This window comes from Neodiprion fabricii, chromosome 5 (assembly GCF_021155785.1).
Source record: "Neodiprion fabricii isolate iyNeoFabr1 chromosome 5, iyNeoFabr1.1, whole genome shotgun sequence".
NCBI classification, from domain to species: Eukaryota; Metazoa; Arthropoda; class Insecta; order Hymenoptera; family Diprionidae; genus Neodiprion; species Neodiprion fabricii.
The window spans coordinates 29,225,987-29,245,405 of record NC_060243.1 but is presented as its reverse complement, the minus strand read 5'-3'; the positions used below and the strand labels follow the sequence as shown (position 1 = coordinate 29,245,405).

At 40.1% G+C, this 19,419-nt stretch overlaps 3 protein-coding genes across 6 annotated transcripts; 2 read left to right on the top strand and 1 right to left on the bottom strand.

The window, feature by feature from the left end:
* Positions 1-2,572: 2,572 nt before the first annotated feature.
* LOC124183301 lies at positions 2,573-3,778 on the top strand. Its single transcript, XM_046571616.1, has 3 exons — positions 2,573-2,726; positions 3,022-3,103; positions 3,352-3,778. Exons 1-3 carry the CDS (start codon positions 2,640-2,642, stop codon positions 3,699-3,701), a joined length of 519 nt encoding a protein of 172 aa, XP_046427572.1. The 5' UTR covers positions 2,573-2,639; the 3' UTR covers positions 3,702-3,778.
* LOC124183298 lies at positions 3,567-19,400 on the top strand. Of its 2 annotated transcripts, none has more exons than XM_046571613.1 (2): positions 3,567-3,705; positions 16,192-19,400. In XM_046571613.1, exons 1-2 carry the CDS (start codon positions 3,698-3,700, stop codon positions 17,660-17,662), a joined length of 1,479 nt encoding a protein of 492 aa, XP_046427569.1. In that variant the 5' UTR covers positions 3,567-3,697; the 3' UTR covers positions 17,663-19,400. The 2 variants fall into 2 exon arrangements, with proteins under 2 accessions (XP_046427569.1, XP_046427570.1); XM_046571614.1 differs by lacking the exon at positions 3,567-3,705 and adding an exon at positions 13,763-14,003.
* LOC124183294 (NPC intracellular cholesterol transporter 1-like) lies at positions 3,774-8,943 on the bottom strand. Of its 3 annotated transcripts, none has more exons than XM_046571607.1 (11): positions 8,588-8,888; positions 7,358-7,604; positions 7,059-7,129; positions 6,771-6,983; positions 5,468-6,669; positions 5,158-5,282; positions 4,856-5,017; positions 4,507-4,777; positions 4,270-4,391; positions 4,041-4,188; positions 3,774-3,881 (listed from the first exon to the last, which is right to left on the bottom strand). In XM_046571607.1, exons 1-11 carry the CDS (start codon positions 8,683-8,685, stop codon positions 3,850-3,852), a joined length of 2,691 nt encoding a protein of 896 aa, XP_046427563.1. In that variant the 5' UTR covers positions 8,686-8,888; the 3' UTR covers positions 3,774-3,849. The 3 variants fall into 3 exon arrangements, with proteins under 3 accessions (XP_046427563.1, XP_046427565.1, XP_046427564.1); XM_046571609.1 differs by having other exon boundaries at positions 7,358-7,599; positions 8,588-8,882; XM_046571608.1 differs by lacking the exon at positions 3,774-3,881 and having other exon boundaries at positions 4,054-4,188; positions 4,458-4,777; positions 8,588-8,943.
* Positions 19,401-19,419: the final 19 nt, after the last annotated feature.

Here is a 19,419-nt window from a genome sequence, read left to right as displayed (position 1 = left end):
ATTTTGAAAAGTGCTGGAATAAATTCTTTCGTGCACTATTCTGACGTAATTTTGTGGGAGAAATCGATTGGGTGCAGTCCCAATACGCTGCGAGCAACGGATCAAAAGTTACAGGCAGAAAACCAGAACCTGAGTTTTTCACATTTTTCGACTAATGCTTTTTCCATCGTCATTCGTCTGCTGTTGGTCCTACGCTGTTTTCGCTGCGTTTTCTGAGTTCCTGGGAGTCTAATTAATCGAGAAAAGGTCATGCTAATCGAATCTGAGACCAAAAATTTTTCGGCCCAAAAATAAGTAAGGCTAACCCCTTTGTATTTTTGGTGAAAATTTTCGCGATTTTGAAAAGTGCTGGAATAAATTCTTTCGTACACTATTCTGACGTAATTTTGTGGGAGAAATCGATTGGGCGCAGTCTCAACACGCTGCGAGCAACGGATCAAAAGTTACAGGCAGAAAACCAGAACCTGAGTTTTTCACATTTTTCGACTAATGCTTTTTCCATCGTCATTCGTCTGCTGTTGGTTCTACGCTGTTTTCGCTGCGTTTTCTGAGTTCCTGGGAGTCTAATTAATCGAGATAAGGTCATGCTAATCGAATCTGAGACCAAAAATTTTTCGGCCCAAAAATAAGTAAGGCTAACCACTTTGTATTTTTGGTGAAAATTTTCGCGATTTTGAAAAGTGCTGGAATAAATTCTTTCGTACACTATTCTGACGTAATTTTGTGGGAGAAATCGATTGGGCGCAGTCCCAATACGCTGCGAGCAACGGATCAAAAGTTACAGGCAGAAAACCAGAACCTGAGTTTTTCACATTTTTCAGCTGGTGATCTTATCGTCGTGATTCGCCTCCCGTTGATCCCACGCTCTTTTCGCTGCGTTTTCTGAGTTCCTGGGAGCCTAATTAGTCGAGATAAGGTCATGCTAATCGAATCTGAGACCAAAAATTTTTCGGCCCAAAAATAAGTAAGGCTAACCCCTTTGTATTTTTGGTGAAAATTTTCGCGATTTTGAAAAGTGCTGGAATAAATTCTTTCGTACACTATTCTGACGTAATTTTGTGGGAGAAATCGATTGGGCGCAGTCCCAATACGCTGCGAGCAACGGATCAAAAGTTACAGGCAGAAAACCAGAACCTGAGTTTTTCACATTTTTCAGCTGGTGATCTTATCGTCGTGATTCGTCTCCCGTTGATCCCACGCTCTTTTCGCTGCGTTTCCTGAGTTCCTGGGAGTCTAATTAGTCGAGAAAAGGTCATGCTAATCGAATCTGAGACCAAAAATTTTTCGGCCCAAAAATAAGTAAGGCTAACCCCTTTGTATTTTTGGTGAAAATTTTCGCGATTTTGAAAAGTGCTGGAATAAGTTCTTTCGTACACCATTCTGACGTAATTTTGTGGGAGAAATCGATTGGGCGCAGTCCCAATGCGCTGCGAGCAACGGATCAAAAGTTACAGGCAGAAAACCAGAACCTGAGTTTTTCACATTTTTCGACTAATGCTTTTTCCATCGTCATTCGTCTGCTGTTGGTTCTACGCTGTTTTCGCTGCGTTTTCTGAGTTCCTGGGAGTCTAATTAATCGAGATAAGGTCATGCTAATCGAATCTGAGACCAAAAATTTTTCGGCCCAAAAATAAGTAAGGCTAACCCCTTTGTATTTTTGGTGAAAATTTTCGCGATTTTGAAAAGTGCTGGAATAAATTCTTTCGTGCACTATTCTGACGTAATTTTGTGGGAGAAATCGATTGGGCGCAGTCCCAATACGCTGCGAGCAACGGATCAAAAGTTACAGGCAGAAAACCAGAACCTGAGTTTTTCACATTTTTCAGCTGGTGATCTTTTCGTCGTCATTCGTCTCCCGTTGATCCCACGCTCTTTTCGCTGCGTTTCCTGAGTTCCTGGGAGTCTAATTAGTCGAGAAAAGGTCATGCTAATCGAATCTGAGACCAAAAATTTTTCGGCCCAAAAATAAGTAAGGCTAACCCCTTTGTATTTTTGGTGAAAATTTTCGCGATTTTGAAAAGTGCTGGAATAAATTCTTTCGTACACTATTCTGACGTAATTTTGTGGGAGAAATCGATTGGGCGCAGTCCCAATACGCTGCGAGCAACGGATCAAAAGTTACAGGCAGAAAACCAGAACCTGAGTTTTTCACATTTTTCAGCCTGGTGATCTTTTCGTCGTCATTCGTCTCCCGTTGATCCCACGCTCTTTTCGCTGCGTTTCCTGAGTTCCTGGGAGTCTAATTAGTCGAGAAAAGGTCATGCTAATCGAATCTGAGACCAAAAATTTTTCGGCCTAAAAATAAGTAAGGCTAACCCCTTTGTATTTTTGATGAAAATTTTCGGGATTTTGAAAAGTGCTGGAATAAATTCTTGGCTGCACTATATCGACGTAATTGTCTTTGACGGAATCGATTCATTCGAGACCCCTATAATATCGAGGTCATGTTACAAAGGAAAAGGATTTCGTATATGTGTCTACATTAGGTGTGATGAACGCATCGAATTTTACAGCCGAAAACTGATAAAAAATTTTGAACCTCTTCGCCTGTGCGGTTGCACTGTTTTCCTCCGTCGATAAAAAGTCTTTTCATCGTTACGACTACGTTACGACACGGTACTGTATAACCTCAATGCTGCATGCCTGTATCGAGAGACATGGCGAGCACGAAGGATTTTTTTCTCACGATTTCGGAACGGGTATTGAGCAACTGGACCGCTCTAAACGTATGTAATTATTTTCACCAGCATCTCGTTGTCGTTCTATTGTTAATCACAATAATTATCTCCTTTCAACATCATAACCTCCCTTTGCCCGGAACAAGTTGTCTTCTACAAAGCATTTCTGTAGAGTATCATTAATCAGTTCCGCATAGTTTCATACAAAGCAGCAATACAAAACCTGTAATTAAATTGACTTCAATCCTCCGAACTTGTTTTGTAGAGATAATCGATACTGCTAAGCCACGTATGTATGAACAACAATTTCTCTAAATAATGATAATTCAAATTCTTTTTGTAGCTTGCTGTTGATCATGGAATGGGAAGTAGAGATAGGGCTGAAGATTTCCCGGCATACATTACAGAAGTCTTATACATGAATGGTTAGTCTCCATTGCTTACGTATGTAAATATTGCACTTCTCACATAATCTTCTTTATAATCTGACTTCACATTGCTCATATAACTGATTTCAGTTGTGGAAATAAAGTAAAAGTTACTTTCAGCTATACAAACAGTTCAGACTATTTACTTTTGAATGTTCTAATGTGAATATTTTCCATCCAACTCATTTATGATAATTTCATACGTGCGATAATTTGTATCTTATATGTCGAATCTAAATTTGCAGAGGGACTAGATACTGATGATATAGCTGCGGAAATAGAAGAATATATGGACGAGGCTTTCCAAACAGAGTTGCAAGATGATAGCGCAGCAGATGTTGCCAAAGTATTGTTGAGATTTCATAAATATTGTATGGATGGAGATGAAGCCACAGCGGTAACGGAGATGGCGAAATTGCCCCCACTTCAGCCATGGATAATGGGCAGGAAACCCACCAAGGAAACTTTAGCGCAACCTAAACTTCTGGAAGGAGTAAGAGATGAGATGAAAAATGACGAAGCAGTTGAGAAAATGGATGCTGAGGAGAATGAAGACAATGGATGGACAGAGGTGAAGACTAGAAGACAGAAATGAAACTGTGAGTTGACGAATTACCTACAATTATTTATATTAAAATGCGTGGGGGTATAATAAAACATCGTAATGAACAATAGAATCATTCTTTTATTCGATTAAAAACTCGTTTATATTTAAAAACATTTACATTCTATGCAGTCTTAATTTAATCCTGTTGTTCTACGTCAATACTTTGGCCTGAAACAATAAATATTTTTGTCACCATGGAAGTTAAAATAATAAGTAATATTCCGAGAAAAGTAGGAGAATGATTGCTCCAATTTGTTGAGACCCGAAACATCACTAGCTTTTACCAGTGATTTTTTATTTTCATTAAAATGTATAAGGACCGCTTACTTTTATTGTTCATGGAAATTTGCTGTGGTGTCGTGACAATCTCAGCATCCTTTTCAATCTTCAACTCATTTGGTCCGAATAGGCTAAGTATCACAGGTAAGAATAAGAGACCGTGAAAGAGTCCGAATACCACAACGCATGTAAAGAGCTGAAAAAATTATGGAAAAATATATTAGTATGTAATAGTGTTTAGCTATTCTCTTTCAAAGTCACGAAAATTTGATCATACCTTGAAAAACGTACTGAATAAATACGCTTCGCTAGCACCCAGAAGCACGAATGCTAGGAACGTACTGAGGCCACCGTTGAACACAGCGGGTCCCATTACACTTAGCGTTGCCACAGCTCGCTCTGACAGAAAAAGAAATGAAAAACAAATAAATTATGTGTTCATCGAAATTGCAGATAATAACGTACATTTGCAAAGTGATCTGAAACTTTACGAAATGTCCCGAGTATAACGAACCGTTTTTCGTTCCTTTCATCCTGGTAAATTCCATCCCAATGTGGGCTGCATAATCCACTGCCAATCCAGCACAAAGTAGGACCATTATGCTGGACGATATTTCAATCGTTAGCCCCAGGTAGTACATGGAACCCAATAAATCGACAAGTGTGAATAAAACGCAGCAAATTACCCAGAATGAAGCTTCCAAGTCTTGAAGCAAAATTATCGTTACAAGCCCAACGGCTAGAATTTCCAGACCCAAATTTCTGATTAGTTCTTCGCCGATGATCTGAAACAGCATTGTTTTTAAATAGTTTTTACTCAAATTGAGTGAAAGGTAAATTGGAAGTGTTCTTCATGCGATTACCTTGTTTGCTGTCCACGATACATAATCTGGAGAGAATACTGCTACATGCTCGTTACCCATTGAGAAATTTATTGATTCTACAGTCTCTCTGATTAATTCCATCGCGCGAATTTGATCCGACGTTGTATTTATTAACACGTGCTGTATTTGAATCTGTGATGTCTGAAAACGAGCGTTCGTCGTCAAATGATGTATGGAATATTCTAGATTCTCGTGTGAAATCGTAATATTCTCAACTAGATGACTACATTGACTGGTAATGGAAATTTAAGTAGTATTGAAGAACCAAAACCTAAATTTACCGTAATGTTGTAATCGTTGATTGGTATTCTGTTAAATTTGATGTCTTTTATGTAAGCTTGACCCTCTTTCGTGAGCAGCAAGTACTCTGTCAAGTAACTGTGATATTCGTCGTTGTCTTCGGGGTCTGAGAAACACAGAAATAAATAAAACATAGGGCTTAACATTTCAACCTAAGAGTCTACATGATAGTGTCAGTCTTGCCAGAAGCCTAACATGTGAATATAAATTAAATTTTGAAACTATACAATAACTCTATTTATCAGGAGGGTATAACTGTGAAAACTTGATTCTGCTGGGAAGAATATTGACCTAGACTTCGTGCTTGCAACCACTTATCGAAGGCGATGAACCAGCAATCGACGGTTTGGTTATTAACGTAGGGGTTTGCCTTCAAAGCTTCGGTGAAGTTGACCAAGGCCTGGTGGTCCCGATAGTAGTCAACATCGCCGAGATAAATACCGGCCCGTTTACCATACTTGGGAAAATACTCCTTCAGCTTATTGTTGTACAGTATGGGATACGAGTCTTGATTTAAGTACCAAGTGGGGTCGAAGTTCTGCTCAAGCTGACAGATGCCCCATACGTTCGACCCGAGGATGAAAGTGGTCAGAGCTAGGATTGCTATTTTGACGGGAGTCTTCGTAACGAATGGTCCTAAAAATTTCTCGAATATAGTCTGCTGGATGTTTTTCTGGCTGCACCCGGTCGGCTTCCATTCGGGAGTCGGGCGACAACAGCATCCGTCCCTCTGGAGCTGAAGCCGCCTCTCATCGTACACCAAACAGCTAACGAAAAAGGTGATCTCAAATATGTAGAGGAAGAGAATACCCATCGTTGCGAACATGCAGAACGATTCCAAGAACGGCATCACCGTTGTTACTCCGATTGCAAATGCCACAATGTTCGTAACCGACGTCACAGTTATCGACATTCCCGATTGCTGCAAGGCCCGGGCTATGCGTTCCGTTAGATCCGACGGCTTTTCGACCTTGGATATGTTCTCAAGGCTCTGCATAATTACGAACATGTCGTCCACTCCGATACCGAGTAGCAAAAACGGCAGGATAGGATGTATCGGACCGTAGAAGTATCCCATGTAGTAGCAAATTCCGTAGGCCGAAAGGATCGCTTGTCCTATGACCGACACCCCGACTATGGAGAGGTAAATCCTCTGCTGAACAATGTTGCACCTTCCGATCATCAGAATTATGTAAATGACGATCAACGAGAGGCCGCAGAAAAGGACGGTCATATTGCTGTTCAAGACCTGATGAAGAAAGTCGGTGAAACTTCTTGTCGCTACCGCGTAGATCGCCATTCCATCAGGCAAGGTGCGGTTCGAGTAGAGCACCTTCTTAATGAACTCCAATTCCCAATCCGGTGAACGAGGATGCGATTTTTTTAATAAGAAATTTAGGATCGTCGCTTTTGCCCCAACCACGTATCCCCTTGCGTCGTATTCCACTCCGGATAACAGAAGAGAAATATCCAACAGCATGTTGTTGTTGTTTCTGAAAGAGATGAAAATATTGACTTCTTTTCATTTTCAACAATACGTCTGGGTATTGGAGGACCCCATGAAATGGTTCGTTTCTTTCCAACAATAACTCACTGGTCGCTTAGGGCCGCCGTAACATCGGCAAGTATTGAGTCTCTGTTAGCGTTTTGAAAGTTCGTCCTTTCTTCAGGCCTCCATACCTTTAATAACGATTGATATAAGCAATCGTGTTTTATCGAGGTATTCAAATTCGCCATTATTTCAGCAGTGAATTCCGTTTCACCAAGATCCACTGTTCCTTCTTCGTCTTCAAACCACGTCAAGTATCTGTGGACACGAGTCGAATTACCAAATTACTTCGATTTAAAAATGAGAAAAAACTCTACTCCCAGAGCATCTTACCCCGCGCAAACGTCATTCCAAGTGTCATTGTCGACCACGATGCTTTTAACGGACTCCTCTATCTCGTACAGCTGTAAAATGAATGTATAATACATGAGACGTGTGAACTGAAGCATTATCGTTGTCGAATATCTTCTGGCTTTCGCGTCTTTCGTTTCTAATATAGTGTGCAAAAGAAAGACTATGGAAGATACAAAGATTTTCTCATCAATGATTCTCTCAATTCGGAACACATATAGTTACATTCTACCTCTATGTTTCATTTCAAATATCTCTGCGGGATAATCTTAATCACTTACAGCTTGCAAAACTTCTGAATCTAGCACATTTGGAGCAGTAACTATAATACTTTCGTATCTGAGATCGTCTCTGAAGTGTTCCTTGACCCAGGCAGCGTCGGCCCTGACAATCGAATCCAGGGGCATGAAGAGCTCAACATCGTCTACTTCTTCCGCCCAGAAAAGAAATCCTGGACCACACACCGCGCTTATGCAGAACGATATTATTAACCAAAGCCATGGCCGCGTGGCTATGCTCACCCCTATACTGAAAAAACATTTTAATCGCTGCTATGAAGTTTGAAGGTGTAACGTTTTAGACGTTCGGTGATGAGTAACTAAAATCGTTTCAATAAACCTTATGTAATATATGCTGTACACAAAAAGCATCGGTGTTGGTCGAATATTGCGTTATAAGTAGGGTCTAATCAGCAAAGAACCAGCTAAAGTTCTTCATATATTTAATTTTCAACAAGTTTGGTAAAATATAATTGTGTCTTGATTATATATTTGTTATCGATATTAACAGCAAGAAATTGGCAACCGCTTTTATAGATGTAATCGTCTCAAGCCAACATTGACGTGATATCTTTAAACGGATCACGTACTTCTTTATAACTTAAGTACGTATGAATTGTGCTCAATTAAATACGAAGATGTCATCAAGCACATGCAGTCTTCCTTGCATTGTCTATTGACGATAACAGGCGTTCGGATACCGTAGCTTAAAATGCAATCTGACAAATCGATGACCTGCAGTAGTTTTATAACAATCGCAACAAGTAATGATTGTAACTTGTTTGGCGATTTAGCACGCTATCGTTTTATGGCTATTGGAGATGAATGGAAGTAATTACGTAGTAACTGCTTCAATTTTCACTGTCAAAGATTGAGGCTGGTAGTAAAATGTCAGGAGTTTTGATTACATCTATTAATTAAAGCGTGCTAGACTCGGTCGCGTCTAAAATTATGCATTGGCGCGAACGTCAACTGAGAACGTGGACACACATTATGCACTTTATATAGTAGAACAGGTCCTGTGTCATATGTGATCACCCTATCTTAGTCTTCGTGATTCGTTGTAACGGACGAACTATGCGCGGATTCATGATCATTTGAAAATCCTTGTTTCGATCATTCCAGTCCTCTAAATCAATGTAAGGTAATTGACCACCTCATTCATCCCGTTGACAATCGAAAGGGTTAGGATGAATCATACCTTCATGCCGGTTAAACCGAAATCGAACTTACCGATAGAATATCTTGTCGGTATTGAAATGAATCTTGCGTAGGAAAGCCTTGCACCTTTCCCAGAAGTTTTTCGAACGACCGCTTCGTCCAGGTTCCATCTTAAGTTGGGCGTTTTTCACTTTATATTCAAACGATTACTATTACTGGCGTTTCACGATGTTGTTACACTTCCAAGCATCGCTCGTTCTACTCGCTCGCTCGTTCTACATCAGTACGTGACGCGGCAGACGACAAATGTAATATGAAACAATTACGAGCCTTCCATGCCCGGCTCACTTGACAAGAGGCGCCTTGGGTCTAACTATCATCATCATCGACCAATGAAACTGGGGACGATGATTCGAGCTCTTTTATTGGCCGTTGAACTGTCGCCAAGTGAAGAAAAAAGGTAACAGTAAATACCTTTTAAATAAATAAATGATACAGAACACAAAACTATCATCTTCTCAATTACTGATTACATCGTCAACATCTTTGTGCGCTCTTCATCTTCACCGTATCATCGGTACTGAGAGAGAGTATACCTGGACCACCTTTCGCACGAGAGCTGACACGTAAGAAGAATAACCCTTGAGGCGTTATCGGGACCTGCCCCATGGAAGGAAAAGTACATTGGCATATCTTAGGAATACAACGCGTGGCCTGCGTCAGCCAAAAACTGCGAAGACAGTATAGATTTAGATACATATATGAATGTAAATACGTGTATTGCCAATTTTGTTATGCATGGCCCACTTTTGGATACTATGTCACTCTGGTTGCGTCTAATATCTATGCTAACTTCACCTTTAGACCCTCTTCTTTACTTCGTCTTCTCCTTCTTTGGGCTGACGACTGATGTTTAATTGTAAGACGATTCCGGAACTGTTGGTACGTGTGTTTCAAATCACGGACTATACGTTTAGTTTTTCACGAATTTGACCCGCACCTCGTCCAATTTGAATATATATCAGCTAAAACTTTCTCCTAAACCGCGAACACTGTAAGCAAAATCTTGATCGTCATGCTTTTCACGAAACTTGGCAATGATATGATTTCCATATACTTATGCCCAGATAATCACGCATCTGTCTTTAACGAAAAAATCGCGGATTTATATAGTCCCACATTTGCAGATTAATTGATTAATCGTTTTCCAATTATCGATTAATCGACGGTTTCGATTAATCGTTTTTCAATTAATCGATTAATCGGAGCTACCTCATAATAATTCCGTAGGTCAGTCGGTATATGAATCTAAACCGTCGATTAATCGATTAATCGGTAAAACGATTAATCGAATTCGTCGATTCAGCGAATAATTAGAAAAACGATTAATCGAAAAACTCAATTAATCGAATAAAACTAGTAGCGATAATTGTCGTAAGTTTACTGGCTTATTGTTAACATGTGAAGTATAATATCACGTCGTAATATATGCCAGCAAATATATTACTGCGATATTTGCTACAGTGGCATCTTAGGGCGTTCTACCTCCAAGATTCTGTTCCATTTTTGACGGTAAACTTGGCCTTGTGTGGAAATTTGCTACTCTTGGTCTTGAACCCGTGCCTCGTTTCGAACACCTCACGATGCTCCAAGAATTCTGCTAAAGGTCTTCGGAAGCAGAACGGGTCAAATAATAATTAATGAATCACTGGTTGATGTCGGGATACTTTCACTCGTAGACTTACACGCTTGTTTTTCGCCAGCATTAATCGTTTCACGGCTGTATATAAAGAGGCCACCCTTTTAAATTGCATGCGTGAAATTTCTGTGCACATAAAATAGCTAATGGAAAACAGCAGAAATTTCGTCACATAGCTTAAAAAATTTTTAACGTCAATTAGGTGAACTTGTCCGGTATGCAAATTATGTTATGTGCATGGACATTTACCTTGAAATCCCCCCAAGTTTTTCAGCTTCGAGTAATGAGTAACACGTAACTGTACTTTCGATGTAACTAATTGTACGGATATTTTGTTATTCCGATAACGCGGCATCTATTGAATATATTTCTAATAAACCAGTCTAAACAAACATACTTAAAATATACCCAATTCCCGGATATTTGAAGAACTTGTGCTAGATTTCTCTCTGGAATCTTTGGAAACTTCTCAGCGTTCGAATGATGGAAAGAGAAAAAAAAATTCTAAAACCTATGTACAATGATCTTTTTCTTCTTCTTCTTCTTCTTTCTTTTACGACTTCACGTCATAATTTCATGGTCATGCTAATTTTTTTTTACACTGCTCTCATATTCGATTTGACCGATGATAATCGATGAACCATGGTTCAAAAAGCCATGCGTTATGCCATGAGAAAAAGAAAAATATATAGGTAAAACTTTTTGTAACTTTTAGTTGCTACAAATTAGTAATTCCCGGGAGCGTTCCAATGTATTTATCGAATTGATAGTAAACCGGGTTAATAACCTTCACCAAAAGTTTCAATACACGTGTGAGTTGTGGCACAGTTTAAACGAGATGCTGCCTTTCAAAATTGTGTCAAAAAACAAAAACTTTTTTTTCTGATTCGTTACGGCCTGATTTATATTTTATATTATTACAACGCTTGTTGATTGATAGACGATCACTAATTCGCAAATTTAAAATAAGGGGGTTAAAAATTATTCAACATTAATTGTTAATACCTGGCAAAAAAAATTTTCATGGAAAGCTCTAATTGGTGAATTCTTCGGCAATTGTTTGGACAGTATCGCAAATTAATACAGCATATTTACAAAACAGAAATTCTTCACTTTCCCGTTTACGAGCAATATCCTATCCGTATATAATCATTAAAACCTGCGAAAAAAGTAATTATACTTTCTAAACAATCGGTTGTACTACACCGTACGTGGAGTTTGTTTTTAACTTGACTCGCGTCAGATGATAGAAAAAAAAGCTCAAAGAAATCGCGAGAATTTGGAAGTTTAGCAGTCAACTATTTAGGCGAGGAATTTGTTAGAGAATCGCTCCCTACGATGTACTTCCTCCCACGGATGTAATGACATTAAAGTAATTTTACCCAGACGCAATGTATACATGACAATTCCTGCTGCACGCGACTTGCTTTAATGGAAGTCAATTCCAACGAAGAAGGTCTCATAATGAACCAAATTTGAGTACTTTACCAGGGTTAGTTAACAATTTAACCTTTGCTCTATTCAGACTTAATTCCCGACGTGTTCGTGCCGCACTCACACTTCATTCGTAATTCAACACGCCTGCAAATCACACTGTGCCGACATTCAGAGCCTGAGTCTAGACAGTGTGGACGAAAAGATTGATAAGAGTTCCGGTCGCCTATTCTTGGTAGATACATAATTGTCAGAATTTTTTTGTGACGGCACTGAACAACGTTGAATGAAATTCGGTTGAATGTATAATTAATGAGGAATTTTCGCGAATGACATTATAGTGGCGACGATTGCAGTAATCTGGGACAGTAATAACAATAATAAAGTAAACGAGAAGAAGAAGAAGAAGAATAAATAGACGAACCAAAACCACCGTCACAAGTGGGACATAATTCTTATTTCTAGAGCCATCACGCACACATCCACTTTAGAATTCTTTAACAGACTCGACAATGTTTGTCAAAGTACAATTTGCGGTAAGAACCATTCGCAGACACAGTGGACACGCACAGACACAGTGCGTATTCATATCCTGGTCTAACGGCGGCTTTACTTTCCTCAATGAGCATACATACACCTTGGAATCTTGGTTCAAGGTGGGGCTAACCGCGCCACTATCGTACCTCGGACCTAAGTGCCACTAGCACCACAATAAATTCCTGTCAAACGTTTGATCAGGATAGATTTACTGGTTTCAGTAGTCTTAGTACCATTTGAGGCAACACTCGTTGCGTGTAATCTGAGGTTATGGTCATGAATGGTACCGACGTGCCTGGATCTACGTAAACACTGATCTTCATATAACAAAGCGTATCAACTATTAATAACTACCGAGCTAAAACTTGCTCAAAGACGTATTTTAACCATGAATCAAGTAAGGGCGGATAGTTATTCCGAAACTGTTGTTCATAAGTTGGTCAATTCTACGGACGATGACCTCCTGCTGGGCCCCAATCGTCATGCTTTATCGTTGTGTCTGCATGAACGCATCGGCGGTGGACTTACGAAGCCTTCCATTTGGTCTTCTTTCTTTTCTTTAAATCCTGTTCGTACTCATACGTCCTCTTTCAATGTGTGGGGTGGCATTCCCTCCTTCCTTTCTTCTCTTAGCCCAATCTTGGTGAGCTGAGTACAAAGAAAGTGTTCCTCCGTGCTTATTACTGCCGCCGATGAACGGATCGTTACCTTCTACCATACACGCACGGTTTGGAAAGAAGAGTAGCCAGTTATACAAGTATGGTTCTTGTCTCTGCGTTTCGAGGCTCTTTTTCGGCGGGCCAATACCCACGTCCATCAACAACTGTTTGAAGGCCAACGAGAAACCTGTCAGTGACCACTGAGACGTGGTCCCACGTTTGGATCTGGCACTTTAAGGTGGGATCCACTACTTTGGACGTAGTCTAGCAATTGGTATTACTGGACGTTGCAGATGCAATAATGTTTGATCGTCACTCTGTCATTCCTCTAATTATATGCGAAGACAATTAATTCTCACCGCCTGTGTGATTCGTCGATCCAATTGAAGACTCTTCAGTATTCATCTGTCTGATCTGTCTAATTCATCTTTTTTGGTACGATAGATCTCGGTGACGAACTGGCCCGTTACCCTGTCCATTTTTATCCTGAACGTTGCGTTTAGTGGGCGGACTGGTCGTTGAACGATCCCATATCCTGGTGTTCGGTAGATTCTTGTAATGTGGAAATTTTTTTTATATAAATAAGATACGAACCGAAGTATACCTTTACGATAAATCGTAATTTCTTTTACTGGATTCGAACAAAATGCTAGTTAATGTTGCGATAAAATTTCTTGGTTCGTCGTTACATCCCTAGACCAGACCGTTTGGAGTCTAGACTCCCCCTCTATTGCTGACCACTGAGTCGAAGGTGTACAACAACGCATTTAAAACCATGGCAGTGTAAACGTATAAGATGGATAAATTAAAGTGTATTTGTATATGTAGGTAAAATGTGGCTCTATATGTATATCGTCAAGGTGTAGGTTGACTGAGCATCTTCTGGAGGGAATCCACAAACTCCTTTCTCGCTGTGAGACGAGCTCAGTGTCTTCGAATCCTTTAAACCGGCCGGACTCGACGGATGAGTAGTTCCGCGTTGCGCGGTTTAAATTCATATATTCGCGGGTGATTTTTTCAATTTTATTTCATTCCTTTCCCAATTCTGTTTTTATCACCCGTTGTAGCGTCCGTTTCACTTCACTTTCTTCACACGCCAAATCACACCGCATGATTCGATGATTCACGTGCATGGTCGACTACCAGGATCCAATTAGTTGTAAGTACGCGATTCCTCGCAATAGAAATGATTTACCTTTTTCCGCATCACATGATTATCCATACATCAAGTATCTCATGTTCCTATTTTTTAAAAAAATTTATTAAATATGATATAAATATTCGCACATATTCTATTGTTACTGTAAAAGTTGGACAACGGGGTTTCTCGTAAGTGTAAGAACCGTTTTCAATCCGAGAGCCATGTATAGAATATAAATGAGCTTAGATGAAAATGTAATTTCGAATTAATGGTCAATACTGGATTTTCCGGTTCATAAGGTTCAGAAGGAAATATTCATTGATATAACGGTAAAGACCATGAATAAATTTGCGAAAGGCATATCATACTTTGTGCGCAAAATGTATACCTCATCAACAAACTTAAAGATAGATAACGCGTTATTACGAATGCACGCATTCACGGTTGATCACTCTAGCGTGAAGATATTCATGTATATTCAAAACTTATCATCCGCTTGCTTCGTCGTATCAACTACCTTGCAAACAGATCAGCAGCAATTGGCTTGCAAATGCATGACCATTTGGTAAATAATATTTATAATATACTATATACATATAGATGTGTGTGTAACAACAATAACGATAATAATGTATGTAAGTGGAATCATTTGAATTCCGGATATAATTTATTCGGCCGCCGATCGCAAAAATATATCCACCCGACTTACAATTAGATGCCGCGAATGCAAGTTCTTTCAGAAAATGTAAACTTTTAATTTCAGAAAAGACTGTTTTATCCTCCTAAAAACTTGTACATTACAATATATATACATACATGTGCTTAGCTGTAAGGTGATCGTTTTGTATAATGAAATTAACGGTTTTAGAAAGCCTTTTACTATGCGGACGTTATTGCCGGACATTCGATATCTCTTACTGTGACACACCTCGAACTGCTTAAACAACCCGTGAACGTGAATTGTCAGAGAATGTCTTGATGCTGTTCTTTTTTTTCATTCCAGCTGTATTTTTTTTTTTTTTTTACCTTCTTTCGTTCCTTTTTTCCCTTCCCGGTATGGGTACTACTTTCTCTCGACCAGCGATACGAGTCGGCTGGTCACATTTCGTTTATTTTTCGAGGTCGAATCACCCGCACCGATTTCCTCTTTATAAATTTACACCACACAGAAGAAATTGGCATTGTACAGGATACAGGAGCAACGATTGAGAAGGATATCGAGTTTGAAAGCAACAGTTGATTCTCGTTTTCATACTTTATATCTCTCTTCTCTTTCCTTTTCTTTAGACATTCTTTCTCCTTTTAATCGCATTGCGCTCCTGTTGGAGGTTTATAAGGTTCGCTTCATAAACGAGTTAGGCAAATTTAGAATTAAAAATAGAAGTAAAACAATGAAATAAAACTCGAAAGACTCGAATCTGAAACCAGTATGTATTACGTAATACACGAGATGCCATTGATCATTTCCTTGTACATACATATATTATGCAAACATTGAATCCTAGCACTATTGCGTAATTGTAAAACATGTTTAGCGAGGTTTTGGTTCCCATGATATAAACATAATGAACATCGTAAAATTTATTCTTAGACTTCTAACGATGAAACGAATGACAAAGTTTAAGCAAATTCAATAAATTTCCATACATGTATAATGTGCGTGACAAGAAACCGGCGATCGGAAACGTTCTATCGCATGACTCCATCTCGTGTATTTCGGTCGTTTGCCTTGATATTTGCATTATAGTGTCGTCATGATAGCAGTTTTATTTTTTCAACTAATGACGTACGGAAACAATTTATTACAGCGTACATGAATCAGTGTAATAACCCATCATTTGCATCGATCACTAGAGATGTATATACCGCCAAAAGCCAATCACCACCACCTGTAACACGAATTAATCATTCGCTGTATAAGTACAATTTTACCGAATAGCTTACCGTTATGGTATATTTAACTTGCGAATTATTTGATTTGTTTATTTCCAACCATTTGGTGCATGTTTTTAATTTATACACTGACTTTTATCACTACGGTCCATAAATCTTCAAGTCTGCAGGCAATTTCCCATTGAAGTGTAATACAAATTTATTAGTAATTCCGATTTTAGGTTAATCACCCATAACTTGTACTCCATACGGTGTTTATTCGGCAATTGTGGTACACTCTAACGGAATACTTTTATTTTTGTTGTGTTTGCAGAACCATGCGGGTATCCGTGATTCCTCTCTTTTTAATAACGATCCAGGCAGCCTGGGGTCAGTTGAACTTTGATGGTAATCCTTTGACCGAGGACACGATTTACACGGCCGAAGAGTCGCAGTTGGCAGAGAATGCGGCTAAGGGGCGTTCCCTGGAAATCTCGGATACGGAGACAGATTCGTATTTGCTTGCTGCAAAAAGCCTCCTAGCCGAACGGGCCCAGAACAAATACCAAGCTAACGGTGATAGGTTTGTAAGCCCGGGGCCCCCCCGGCTTTCAACGAGAAACGAAATATCATCGGCGGTGAGCTCCTCCGCGAACTCCTACAAGACCATCACGGATGAAGACCTCAAGTCGCCAGTGTCAGCAGCCGCATCATATCCTGCGGAGAAAACGCATACCTGGAACCAGGCCTACCCGGAGAATGCGGAAACTGCGCATCAGCCGGAATTGCCCGAGCAGTCAGATGCGGCCCTAGCGATGTTCCTGAACTCGAAAACACCCGAGGAGTCCAAGGTGGCCCTCGAAGAGTACCTTGGTGGGGCCCAAAAGCCGAGTGACTTGTCGGCCCATCACCAGCCCCACATATCGGACATAGTACTGCCTCAGCGAGAAGACTTGAGTCGCGGAAACGAGCAAGTTAACCTAGCGGGCCAGCCGGAACTCCAGTACCCTCAGTATGCACAGCCGGAATACGCGAACCCACAAATAAAACCAGCCCAAATGCCGTTTGCGGCGGATCGGGTGATCGGCCATAACGCAAACTGGGTTAATCGACCGGTCCAAGGTATGGTCGAAAAGGGTCCGGCGGTTCTTAGGGGCCCACCGGTCCCCTACAGGAGGCGGAATTTCGTTGTGAGGCCGCCGTACGTGGGCGGCATTTATCGCGCTCAGTCCAGAGTGGGGCCTCCAGGATTTCCGCCCGGAGGCTACGGCCACGGAGCTCCGGAAATAATTTACACCAAGCCACCCGGCTACCATAAACGTTATTACTCTAAGGCTCCGAATCCGTACGAAGACGCAAGCGCTTGGTTTCCGGACGCCAATCATCCTCCGCCGGATCTTAACGTTTATCACTCACAGTTATACGCCCAGTCCTACGATCCGTACTACTACAACTACATTGCCAAGTACGGAAAGATCAAGCCTCATCTATACGGGAAGTACCACGAACACCAAAAGGAAAGCTTCTTCTCCGAACTGTTCAAAAGTTTCAAAAAACACGGGATGAAACACGTTATGCACCCCATGTTTCTTCTCGGTCTTGGGATACCCATGGTCACTCTTATGCTCTCCGCACTCGTCGGCAAACGGTCGTTTGCTCGCTCGATTTCCGTCGACGCCAACGGTGGCCGCATCACTGACGAAGACATCGACGAGTGGATTGACAAACTTCGTAAAGCTCTTGACTGCTACTCGGGATCAGCCTCCGAAACTGAGAAGAAGACTGCGTGCTCGGTCTTCGATTAGTGCGATGCCGATTGTTGTGTGTTCTTGGTTGTGTACAGAGGGTACAGGAAGCATTGTACCTAGTTGGTTCCTTCGACGCTCGAAATCGGCTGGAAAGTGATCAAACCTCGCATCAATTTATACGTATTCAATTGACTGAATAGAGGGGTTGGTCTTGAACTACGCAAACGCATATGAACGGGGAAATACTTACTATGTACAATCACGACGTGCACGCGGAGAAACATTGGGGTGGACATAGGAGTATCTGTTCATGTATCGTTTCTTGATTTCTTTTTGTAAATGATTTGTTAGAAAGAGAAGATAGACAAACGAATCACGAAACAATGAATCTTATCGCGCGTTTGAATTCTTAGATAGTTTCCCTTCAATTATCATAGAATCGTTCAAACACTACATGGATTCGTATCAATCACGATGACGATAAATTTATTTTACCTTCTATAAGGGGTCAAAAATGATCTCAGTCTTGAACATTGTATGCACCGTTTAAACATTTCCTAGTCTCCTGACAGGCCGTGACTAAGTCGATTTCACGCTCACAATCAGACATGCCCGGGTTCCTGAAGTAAGAAGCGAAGAAAATCCCATTTGCATTTCACGATCATATCGTGCTTTCATCACAAACTGAAGTTTTGCACTAATAAATGTGTTAGAAACTCACGTTAACCACAAAATGGAATTCAGTAACGGATGCAATGGAGTAGGGATGTTTACTTCACGACTATGAAATATGCAGTGTGCCACCCAATAGTCAGATTACCGAAAACATGCGCACTCACGGCTATTCCAGTTACTACAGAATTGAAATACGTCCGTACCATCGTTCTTCGAACACTCACACGATCTTGAATTGCGAATGAAATATTTTCATCTTTGACGTCAAGGTGCCGCGCAGTCTATAAGGTGTGCATGCCCTTAACGGGCACACATCGAGTTTTACTTACTTGGCAAAAAATGACTCGAGTTCTGCCGGCGTGGAAATTCTTGCGAACTTCAGTGGCGGTTGATAATTATTTCCCAGAATCGCAGATTAATTATATGTAGTGATTTAACGACATAGTAACATTTTTAGTCACGCGGCCTGGTTAGACCGTTGTAACGTATATGTAGTCATCTTTTGCGGTCAGTAACTTTAGGCTTTCGAAGCCAATAATCACGTGTTGCGATTTCTTCGAAACAGTACAATTTTTTATCGAATACTCTTTTTCATTTCCATTTAGCGCAGTATATTAATTCGTTAGACACGATATGCAGTTACCTTGAAACTATGTAAGATAACGTTTATTCAATGAGAATTTATCGGCAAAATTGCAAGTGTATCGCATAATCGCAAACGTTATCAGTTTCAAGAGATTCACGACGCACTTGCAATTTTAATATTTACTTTTTAGATACTAAAATCGGTAGACTACATTCTATAATATGATATGGCAGTGCATTATTAGTACCTAATGATGAAAATACGACGTTGGTACCTAAATGCGATTAACTTCTAACTCCGTTGTATTTATTCTATTTAATCTATATGAAGTATGAATGGATGTGTATATATTTATAATACGTTTAAATATATATAAGTGTTCTTTTAACCCGAAATGTTATTACCGAATAACTTGGAAGATACGCATAAACAATGAATAATTCTTCCAGGGTTAGATCGGGTAAAATAATGGAAAAGTATGAGTGTAATACTAAATGCGTTTCATATATTTAAATAAAAAATGTGCAAGATATACCCGCCTGATTTTTTAATT